This window comes from Solea senegalensis, linkage group LG11, assembly GCF_019176455.1.
Source record: "Solea senegalensis isolate Sse05_10M linkage group LG11, IFAPA_SoseM_1, whole genome shotgun sequence".
Taxonomy (NCBI): domain Eukaryota; kingdom Metazoa; phylum Chordata; class Actinopteri; order Pleuronectiformes; family Soleidae; genus Solea; species Solea senegalensis.
In genome coordinates, this window is record NC_058031.1 from 14,931,514 (window position 1) to 14,943,683 (window position 12,170).

Sequence of the window (12,170 nt, forward strand, 5' to 3'; positions counted from 1 at the left end):
AGAAAACGAACAGAAAACATCATGATGCATATACACTAAGGCCGCATTTCTGTCAAGTGGTACATTTTAGTTCAGTTTAGTGTTTTATACATATTTTTATACATATTATATAATTATTTGCTTTTCAATTGTCAAAAGTTGCAAAGGTTATCAAAATAACTGTTCCACACATCCCTCTTTTGGCATTATACAACAGAGAGGGTGATTTGTTCAATTTCTTGGACTTATTCTTGGGATACACTGTGTATAATGCTTGTATGATGTCATTCTGTTCACACGCAGTTATCTTGCAAAAGCAAGCCAGTTTAAAACCAGGCCGTGGTGAGCTGAACTGCACTGTGCAGCTTGGTGCAACACAGACATGTTTTGTGATCACATGTGTTATATAACTTTGAATTCAGCTTCAGTTGAATGTCTACTGTCTTATAGATTCAAAACAAGATGGAACTTTCTCATATGGGATACTATCAAAAAACTGTGTGTTCCATTTTCTAATTGGCACCGAACCATCACAGCCTTCAAATTGCTGCATTATTTGAAACTGGGATTTCAATTTGAAAGTGCAGCTTTATTGTGCACACATGCACATGTGTGTGTGTGTGTGTGTGTGTGTGTGTGCTTGGTTACGTGTGTGTGTTCAGGCCATTTCCTGCTTTTTGGACTCATCACTAAACAGTCAAGTCATGGCTCTGGGGAACGCACTGCCAGGCACTGGACTTTTACACACACACACACACACACACACACACAGACACACACATGCACAGAACCACCCCTATAACCGGGGGGGTATTTGTAACGTTCAGCATTATGAAAAATGACTTGCCCCCATGGCGCACCGGGGTGGCAAATGATTATAATATCCAGATAATCATTTCAAACAAATTATCATAATTATCAATCAATCATGAGCCTATTTAAGCAGGGGGAGGGATGGGGGAGTGTGGTGCTGTCGGCAGGGGGTAAACTATGGCCCGCAGCACTGGATCTCTTCTGTGACCCATGAGCCTCCCTCTGTCCACATAATAGCCCTCATACATTTCGGGGTCATTTAGCTGGCGTATTTAGAGACTCAATTCCCCAGCTTGATACGGGAAAAGAAACATATTCACACACATGTGCATGCACAAACACACCCGTAGAATCCCGATCACAGCTGAGCCCCATTTGGCTCCTTAGTCTTTCAACACAGAGTGGGAAAGAGCTACTTATAGGTCAGAGTTCACAGATGTATACTTTGCATCGCGACGCAGACGGAACAATAACAAGTGCTGGAGAGTGAATAAAAGAGCACGGAATAACAAAAGATCGGGGGAGAAAGGGGATGTGTCGCTGTCAAGAAAGTCGTGAGGAGAAACGTGTTAGGAAAGTATGTCCGCCTTCACTGAGACAAACAAGAGCGGAAGAGTGACACACAGAGTAACTGCCACTCGGGAAGAGATATTCTCCTGTATCTTTTCACAGTAAATCCTCCATGAAAAGCAACATGAACAGATTCAATCTCTGTGATACTGAGAGGTACCATGAATGGGGATTGGGGTGAGAGATATTGAGAAAGAAAGAGAGACAGAAAAAGAGAGAGATAGATAGTCGCCTTCGGGGGAGATGATCGTCTTGGGAAAAAAGCAATCAGTGCTCATTGATTTTCTCTGCTGGTTGAATGGAGGGTGTCTATCTGGAAGTCATTATCTGCCATCTGATCTGCGGCAGTGTTTACACACGTTGGGATGGACAGCAGCTCTCTTCTGAAGATGAGGATTAACACACACAAACATACCTCTCTCACAGAAATACACCCGCGCACACACAGAGCGTAGGCTTGTCTTCTTTGCCCCTGCTCCCTATCTGGCCATCACTTTTAAATCCAAAAAGAAACACTAGTCCTCCTGTACTACAATAACACACACACACACACACACACTGAAGTATACGTGCCGAACGTGAATGAGAACATACATAAGCAGGGCCTAGACAGCTAAACAGACAGATAGTCCTGTCTTGTATGGCCCGACCAGAACAAACCAAACAATCCCTGATTAAATCACCGATAGGCTCTGATAGAAATCTATACCTCCAACAGCACCATCCTGTCTGCTGAGAGGGAGAAATTAAAGGAGCGGAGGAAAATGGATGAAGTAGGTGATTCAGATAACAGATCCTTTTATTTTCTGTCTGTGGGTGAAGAGGCATGTGTATTTATATGAGCACATATATGGCATCATGGCTCGATCCATGTCTGAGGAAGGGCAGGATATGAATCTGAGGACTTAAATCTCGCTCTTTCTCTCTCACACACACACTGGTCAGCTCCGAGAAAAGGCTTGAAAAAGCTACGCAAACATCTTTGCTTCTGTGTGATCCCTCGCCTTAACCTTGACTCCTCCACTTGTCTTTACATTCCTTTCAGACCGAGTCAACGGCGTGGAATAAATCTGTTGGAAACAACCTGTACTTCTGGTGCTCAATTTGAATGTGTCACGGTAGCAAGTTGGATCTTTTTCTCTTTTTTTCAATACGTCATTTAGTTACATTCATGACACTGTTGACTTTGCTGCCTTTTTCCTAACATCTCTTTGTAAGTTGGGTTTTGAAAAAGGCAACATGTCAACTTAAGAGTGCGGTATTCATCTGTGCGCTCTCGAGCTGCACATTGTCAAAGAAGAAAATCCCTTGAGTACCAAACAGAAGAATGTATCTTATGAATCTTAAGTCAAACGTGGGGTTTGTGTGTGTGACAGCGGGATAAATGACAACAGTGGACATCTATCAATGCAAATCTATTCAACAGCGAGACGAGCCAATTTTTGTTCTCTTTCAAAATCTTACACACATACGCCTATATGTATTCTGTCTTGTTACAGTTTTCTCTATAAAAAACATATGCAGCATAAAAATAAATGAGATCTGTTTAACTGCAATGTAAAGCAGAGCAACAAATGAGAACCAATAACACACACACACACACACACACACACACACACACCTTTCAGCAGTAAACTACTTCATTCACTGGCTACAACTCAATTAACATTCTGCCTTAATCAAGCATAGCGGTTGTAATGACATGGTGGCGGCAGGAGAAATCAGTGTTTATGTGCACATGTGCATTTATGTGTGTGTGTGTGTGTGTGTGTGTGTGTGCGCGCACATTCCTCGGGCTTGTGTGTGACTGCGCGATGTGGATGAATGAGTCATGTCATAAGGAATGGCTCATGCATAATTTCATTCATATTCATAACAGGCATGTGGTCGGCCACTGCCCGATGAGGGCCCACCGCAACTCACACTCTGCATAATGAGATGTGGCTGTGCGTGTGCGTGCGTGTGCGTGTGCGTGTGTTAAGTGCTGTACTTTACGTCTGCGTGCTCTCATCTGTGTAAACCTGAGCGTGTTTCAACTTTTTCTGCTCCTATCTGTGCATCTGCAGCTTGTGCATGGGCCACTCTCATGTGGAAGGTGGTTAGGTAGTTTATACAACTATCTAGGTTTTTCCACATTGTATGAACATGTGGGGGGAAAAAAGGGAACAGCCCAAACCACCTGTGGTCAACTCTTAAAATAAGCTCATTGACTAATGTCGGATTTCAACTCATCTGAGCAGTTGGTTGATTTGCATGCCTGCCTGTTTATAGAGGGTGCAGCAACAAGACCCTTGACCTGAAATGCAAATGAGGACATTTAAGTCATTCTGTTTTTCTAAGGGTCATAATTGTCAATTACCCCAGAGGAGGTTTGGAGTGAAATACGTCTTGTTAAAGGCTGTTCATGAGGGGATGGAAACGTGTTCACTCCTCTCTCACACACTGCTTTTATTAAACGGGAGCCGTACAGGAAAAGCAGTCCACCATTAGTTCTGCTCCCGATGTTTTGACCGTCCTGTCATGTGAGATAAACCAAAAGTATGGAGACAAAGTCTGAATCTGAGCGCTAATATATTTGATAACTAAATACGTATACATACATACAGAGACACCACTCAGATGACAGAAAGAATTTAGCCCCAAGCTTCATATTTGAAAATATCACAGTATTTGACACATCATTTATTCAGCCATTGGTTTCAGTTTTAACTTTCTTGCCACTAACTGGAGCTGGAGTTACGCCTTCATGGCTTCATTCATCATCGGAAAGTGTCTCCTCTGTAACAGCCATTGTTCTCTCAAGGACAATTAGATGGACATGAACTCTCCTACGACCGCGTCTTGACCCCGTGACACTGAACGTAAAAACAAACTGTCCAGACTCCTCAGTAAATGTATCACCTCATAGAGTGTGTGAGTGAGAGTCGGTGTGTAAAGAGGATTTCCTTGCTCTCAGGTCTGTCTCCCGTGAAACAGTTGCGAGTGGATGCGTAGTAAAACAAAGGATGGGAGCGTTCCGAGCTCACAGTACACACATGGCCTAATTATGTGCAAATGTGATCATATTTGAGTGGAAACGTTGTTCTTTTCACAAGCACAGCCAAAGTAACGATAGACTGGCATAGACTTCTTTCTGTGCTTGCAACACACTTGGGTCATTTCAGAGTGTGTTTTACTCCTGCAGGACAGACGTACAGTACAGTAGACACACAAAGCTGTCCTACCTTTTTGACGCAGCTGTCAGGTGAGGCGTCCTCATGGTCATTCATCATCTGCTGAGGATGAAAAAAAAAAACATTTATATACATCTGTGCTTAATGGTACAAGATCCACACATCTGCACCGCAGCGTTTTTATTAAACTGAAAAGACAAACAGTTTCTTCAAATCATTCCCATTGATTATTGTGCTTCATGGCGTGTGACCATCGCTACTTGATGACATGAGCGCGGGGTGTTCACAGTTCATCACACAGACCCTTGGGGCAACAAATGTAACCAGAGGGATATAATAATGGACTGAGAGGTCACAAAAACACCACACACACACACACACACACACAGATGAAAACATAACACACACACACACATACGCGTTCTGATGAATGAATGCCCCACAGATTTGGCATTAATTCTCCGCTTCAGCATTGCAGGAAATTTTCGCTGAGACAGTTTCAGTGTGTGTCTGTATAATTAAGCCTTCAAGCAATATTTACTGGGGGCAGATGGGTGGTAGAATGCTCCCAGTGTCTGCCAGAGGAAATGAGGGAAGTGGGGGAATGGTGAAGATATGGGGTTGCTCTGCTGCAGTGAGGAGGCATTTCACATATAATGGCAAACCCAGCGTCTCTCTGTCTCTTTCTGGACTCTCTCTGAAGCCCATTGATGGCAACTGAGGATCAAAGAAGAGATGCCGTCTGTTTTCTGGCCAGTTTTGGGTAGAGTGGGTGGACTGGTGTTGCCCTTCACTGAATTTAAGTGAAATTAGACCTATAAAACTTCCTCAAGCACAGACACATGGTGTATCTGGACCTCCCTTTTCCTGCTCCCTATCCTCCCCATCTGCCATTTTACAGTAGGTGTGTTGTTTGGGTGTTGTGACAAGGCTGCCCTTTATATTAGAGCTGGCATATTAAAGTTTGTATTTTCTAAACCAATGTGTCCCATGATTGGGTAAGAGACATTTATCTTCTGTGGAATCTGACATGGAAACTGAGGAGCTATTCTTTGAATTCTGTCAAACAGCAACCTCTTTATGCACCTTTCTATACAAGTATTCACAGGAAAGGAATATGTATTGTGTGTACAACCTTCTTGCTAATGTTCATTTTCTTTCACATTCAAAAGTAGCTGGTACATATTTAGACCCGACTGTGTCAACCAAGATTACAAATTCAGTTCACTATTGGTTAAACATTTTGAGGTGGAAGGAAAACACCACTGCATGAGCAATTTGACTATTATGTCCACAGAGCAAAAACCAAAACCAATGAATCCTTAGATCACGATCTCTCTCTTGAATGAAATTAGGGACATGGTTCTTTTAATTCTGTAAAATTGCTGGTGAGATTTTAATCAACCAGTAGATGGAAAAACTCGGGCCTTTGTGCAGCAGGATGTGCGTGTGTATGCGTATTCACTGCAAAGTGAGCCACAACACAGGTCATCTTACTCGAGAAGAAAACAAAACAAACTTGCTAATGTATTTCTCTTTGTCTTTATTTAGTATTTTTCTTCTGTGGAACACACAGTAGAACCAATCCACACAATCCAAGTGAGTGTGTGAGACTATTTAACATACGATATAAATAAATTAGGTGTATGTCTCTGCGCTCTAAGTAAAAAAATGTGCTTGTGAACTTTAAACAAGGCAATAGAGTAGTAGTGAGAGCGAGCGGGGGAGAGGGGGAGAGATAGAGAGAGAGAGAGAGAGAGAGAGGAGAGAGAGAGAGAGAGAGAGAGAGAGAGAGAGAGAGAGAGAGAGAGAGGGAGAGAGAGAGAGAGAGCACTTCCCCTTTCTTGTAATGCACAAGACCAGCTGCAACAGTTTACAAAACCAACAGCTTGGCTGAGTCTTCTAAAATGCTACCAGCCGTTCAACAAGTATAAGACAATGTCTGGACTTTCTGCCTGCTCTGTTCAGCTACATGCCAAGTGTAAATATGTGTGTGTATCAAATTGTGGGAGAGTAACCTGAAACTGTAAAAGACATTCAAGCAGACATGAGTGGTTTTACTGATTCCTTAATGTCTTTCAGCTTAAGGTGGGGGGTCGAGGCTGTGTGGGCTTTTTATTGTCCAAACATCAGCTTTGGTTCTAGAAACACTCGCTGTCTTTCAGGAGAATGCTAACTGGAAAAGGTCTTGGCCCTTAATTCGAAAGTGTTTTGTTGTCTGCCGAAATGTGGCCCAATTACCGACTATGTTAAAAGTAGAATTTCAAGATTAGTACTTAACTCGGTTCAAATGCAAGACCTATTGCAATGATTATAATAACAAAGGCAGATGGAGAAGCTCTTTCAACACAGGTATACCATATATACACACACATGCATGTACATGCACACACACACACACAGTAGGACCCCGCCAAGCAAATAAATAAGCTATTAATTAGGGAAGGAAAATGTGATTGGCCACTGACTTGCAGAGCTATGATTTATTGCACATGTCACCTTCATCTCAAAGTGACTTTTACTCCGTGTTGGAAAGACAGGTCTAAATAGAGACTGGCCAATGTTGAGTGGGATAGATTTTCCACGACACAGAGAAAGGTAAAATTGTCCCATTTGCTCTGTATCTAGCCCGCTGAATGCTGACATGTCAATATGTCTTATGGAAAAGAGAAAACACTGAAGGTAGGGTAATTAGAAAGTGTATGTAAGTGTGTCTGGGCACACAGAATTCTCCCTCTCTGGCCCATATGACCTCAAACATAAACAAATCCAGTTGTGGCTTGATGAAAGTGCAGCCACCTGCAGAATCCTTCCACCAAGACCTGTCCAGACCCTCATTAGGGGTATGCGTAAATGTGTGTATGTGTGTGTGTGTGTATGTGTATATGTTGCCATGTCTGTGGTGTGTGCTTTCACACTAGGGCGGAGGGAAAACCCCACCATTATTAGTGTCTCATAGCACAGCTTTTGTTATTGGACAGAGTCAGGAGTTTTTCAGCACCACTTTAGTACCATTTGTATTGACATGCTATGATGAGCAAGCGGACAAAAGAAAACATGACATGGAAAGAGTCACTCAGTGTGGACTGCCTCATTGTTTTTCCAAGACCTGTCACAGCCTAAAACACATGACAGAGCGACGCAGAAATAAGTAAAATAAGTTTCCAGAACTTATTTAATGTTTAAAATACAAGAGAAATACCCTGAGGGGGGTTCTGAAAAAGGACCGTGTTGAATATACAGTGATAGAACATGGTAGCAGAATAACATGTGCAACTAACTAATGTCTAACCTTGATAGACTGACCCGTACAATGATCTTCAAGTCATGCAATGAACCAGTGAGTCAGTAGCCATAGCAACTGGAGGAGGATCTCACAAAGCTTGTTCATCATCATCATCATCCACAAGCACAAGGAGAAGAAGAGGGCCCCACTTGGAGGATTGCACTGTAGGAAAATGTTAGCATTCTGTTGCCAAGAACAATTCTCCTCAACTCTGAATAATATGAGGCAATACAGCAACACGGCCCAATGAATGGCTGCGGATGTCACAAAGCCACAAGTTTCCAAAAAGAACCAGCAGCAAACAAACCTCAGGCTTTTTGAACCGGGGCCATGACTGACAATGCATTGACTGCAATAGCCACACCAAGAAAGCCACAAATTGAAAGTTTTGCTACGCATTTATTGGGAACTTTTGCAGCTTTTTGGCATGATGGCAGGATTTTATTGTGGTAGTAATACCCTAGATGGGTTATTGATCTTTCTGACGCATAGATGAGAGAAAAAAAAAGCGGTCTTTCACTGTGGGTCATGTTGAATAATGAACTGCAGAGAACGAGTATTTGTGTTAAAGAAAAAAAGAGAAAAATGAAAGAGGAGGCTCTGTGTCTCGTTGCTGGAGCCTCTAAAATAGGAGCAAACCATCATGTCAAACATGATCTGAACAAACGGATCTGATTCCTCTGACTCCCAGATACTGGCAAACCTGATCGGAACACTTTACAATCAATGAAATGACACAACTGCCCAAAAAAGGAAGAAAAAGAAATTGAGATATCAAGTCTCCAGTGTTTTTTTTTTTTCCCCTGAGGTCTCTTGCTATCATTTGAACCTCCTGATAATGAACTTTTTACACTCCCCTGCCAGAATCTGTTAGATATTGTTTGACTAAGGATACACGTCAGATTCAGTCTGCTATTTAGCATCAAGTACGATGGTGCCTGGTCGAAATTCCTCGTCCTTTCTCTGGCTTGTCCTTTAGAAGGGTGTAAAATGGGGCTATTTCGGGACTTCCCAGAGATAGGGGCCTTGATGGCTGACCCAAAACAAGATCAGCACTATGACTTCTTAAAAACATGCCTCAACAATGAGGTTGCCTAGTGGGGCGGTGGAAAAGAGTAAGGCCCGAGGAGAAGGAAGCAGGGTAGACATTTGCACTGGTAAATGCCAGGAAGCTGGGCATCCATCAGATAGAATATACTCATGGTCATTTTAATAAACGGAAGACTTGAGGTGCTTTGGCCAAGGCAAACGTCAAGGAGGGTTGTCATAGAAAACTTTCTCTGCTCTTGTGTTTTGACTGGTTTGTAGGTTTACAACAATAACACTGTTTGATTCCTTATCCCTCCATTTTGGTGTAAAGCCTAATGTTTGAAGATTATACAGTTCATTAATACAATTGAAAAAAAACCATATACAGTATATATGTATATATATAAATATATGTATATGAAAGGAATGTGTGGGATGCTATTGTCTCGGATAAAAAGTAGAGATCAGATTGGCTCACTTATCACACTGCGCTTAAGCTAACACTGTTACCCAACCCTACATCCAGATGCGTCTATGCAGGGTGCGGCCTGTGACGGAACTGAGAACTGTTGGTGAGATAGAGCTTAAGCGCACAAAGGTTAGATTTGGAAGGCAAACACTCGAAACTATTGTGTGACTCTGGAAAGTCACGGCCACTTGTCAAATACAAATGACTGTTATTTACAGAACAAGCACTGACCCTGTATGTCCTAAGACTCTTTACGTGATTTATGAAGAGAATGCCATAGTGAATTATCCTGGCAGGGTTTACATTGACCCCGGACAGGCTTGTCTCATCATTTCAGTGTTCTGTATGATTCACAGGTCCTGCATAGACATGTGTGGTCTAGGTGTCACACATTGTACACCTGGTACAAATGAGTGGATCAAATATTTGCGCTCAGTGGGTTGACAGTTGAGCTGTTTGAAGTCTTTTCTCTGTAGGAAAGTGATGTTACAAGGTGAGGTTTGCCCTTAGTCAGCAAACAAACCTTGAGAAAGAAGCTCACTTTCATGACAAAGAGCGAGGTGGAAATGCAAGGAGAGGCAGAGGGAGGAGGAAGAGAGCAAGATTCTGCAAATTTATTAAAAGGGTCATATTTTCACTAGGGACTTGTACAGCAATCCATAACCTGACGTCCAAGGCCCCTTATCCTTTTAAGGCCAATGACTCTGAACTTGATATTGACAGAACCATACAGATAAATTATCTGCTCGGCCTATGCTTTATTGGTAAGTCATTTGGGCAGATGATCAGTAATAATCATAAGTGAATAAGGGTGTGCCGATAGATCTCCTGCAAGCAGATGTTGTGGCAGCTGCAGGGTTGACGTCCAATAAATAACACTACCTTTTGGCCTAAGAGGATTGCATGCACAGCATCAGCCGCGGCTGCAGCATGCCTTTCAAATAATGATATATCACGTTTTCCCTCTTCATTTTGATAAAGGTTGCAGTTTATCGATACGCGGTAGCAGGAAGAAAAATAATATTGCTTTATTTCTAATGATCTCCTATTCTTTTCATGACACATATTGCCTCGAAGCAAGCAGCGGGTTATGGGAGTAAGATTTAGGGTCCTACTTGAGGGCATATGGAATGTATCAAAGGTCATGGCCCGGATACATTTCATTTCACATATCTCAGTTGAGCAAGATGCCTACACAGCCTATGCATATATGGATTCAACATTTATGAGCGACATAAATCTGATATTGGCTTTTTTTCAGTTCAGCTGTGCCACATGTTTCATATCTAGATTTCCCTTGCAAACTGAATTTGTGTATTTAGGAACATGGAGTCAATCATACTGTCTTTCCCTGTCTGGTGCCAACATTAATCCACCTAGCAATTCTTTTAGGTAGGTAAAATGGATGTGAAAACGCAGAACGGAGATCTCTGCAGCAGGCAGTGAGATATTGTCACAGGATGATAGATAATTGGTTGGTATATTGCATGTCTTTTATCAGGCTGTGGTTATACAGTATAATACTTGCATATTTTAACATAAACAGAGCAGTTTGTGTAGCTTCTAACTTCTCCTCTTGCTTGTTTCCTTCAAATTCAATATACATATAGGAAGGACAAGTTGGCTCAACTGTGAAGGCAGGATGTGGACAGACATTAGAGTAAGCTTCAAGTCAGAAGGACATAAGTATAGTGGAAGGTTTTTTTTTTTTTTTTAAAGACCAGTGTTTTCTTTTTTTATTGTGCATGTTTTCGACACGGCATTGGCATCCCTCTCCAAATCTGTCCTGTGGTTTTCTGCATTTTTAATTGCACACGCATAAGCTCACACATATGCAAGGAGCTTGGGCCCAGGCTCAAACATAGAAATGAAAAGTCTCCAGTGACTTTGAGGCTAAGTGCATGTATATATGGGTTGGTGCTCTGGACAAGCAGGGGCTTTCTTTGGGACTCTGAGGGTTTATACCGAGGTCAAGCTCTACACATGATGACGCTTGAGAAGACCAAAGCCGCTCTGAGTGACTTACTGATGAGATTTCTCCAACAGATAAATAAACAAGGCCTAACCGTGGATTTCCTGCATGGGGTATGAGTGTGGTTTTGTTTGTGTTCAGCTTGGAACTACTGCGATATGAGTTTGACGTGACACACCGAACAGAGCCAAATTTGACACATATTTAAACAATTACATTGATTTAAGATGCAATTTTGCATGTCTATTATTAAACACCTCCCTTGGGTATCCCGCCCCCTCTATACTCTACCTATCCACTTAGGTCTTCACTCACTCAATGGTCTTTTTGTACTGGTATAGCCTCTGTGTTTACTGGGAAGACCAGGAACGTAGATGTTAGGTCATCAGTAGGACAGAGGTGAATGGAGCAGCGTGTGCTCAGGAGAGAGTAAACAGATTGCAGTATTCATAAGACACTCTTTGTTAGACAGGTAGGTCTGTGCTTTTTAGTTGCCTTGAACCTTACAACACACTTCACCACATGTGTATGTTTAATTAACCACAACAAACATGTTACCAAACTGGCTGAATGCTTTATCTGTTAAAGCTGCCATTTCCTTTACCAAAATGAATCTACCAACGGAACAAAGTCTTATCCCTCAGATTACTCCGTCTAAAATGCCACCAACAAGTAAAGTTGAAGAAGGAGAAAATCATAAAAAAGCTGACTTCAAATGCTACTGGAGTACGCTCACGTTTAAAAATATCGGCAATAATAATGGCAGTGTAATTGTTCAAATGACTGCTATTAGCATGTGTATTATTTTAAGTATGATGTGAAGATAAAAGACAAAAAGCATTTGTGTGTACCAAATGGACTGTAACTGTGTACTGCGCT

At 42.0% G+C, this 12,170-nt stretch overlaps 1 protein-coding gene across 1 annotated transcript in view; it reads right to left on the reverse strand.

Annotated features, from left to right (window-relative positions):
* The window catches only part of prdm16 (PR domain containing 16), a 159,471-nt gene that overhangs the window by 68,138 nt on the left and 79,163 nt on the right, over window positions 1–12,170 (reverse strand). Inside the window, exon 3 of the mRNA XM_044037579.1 lies at window positions 4,587–4,637. Coding sequence (XP_043893514.1) covers window positions 4,587–4,637 — 51 coding nt within the window. The remainder of the gene's footprint in view (window positions 1–4,586; window positions 4,638–12,170) is intronic.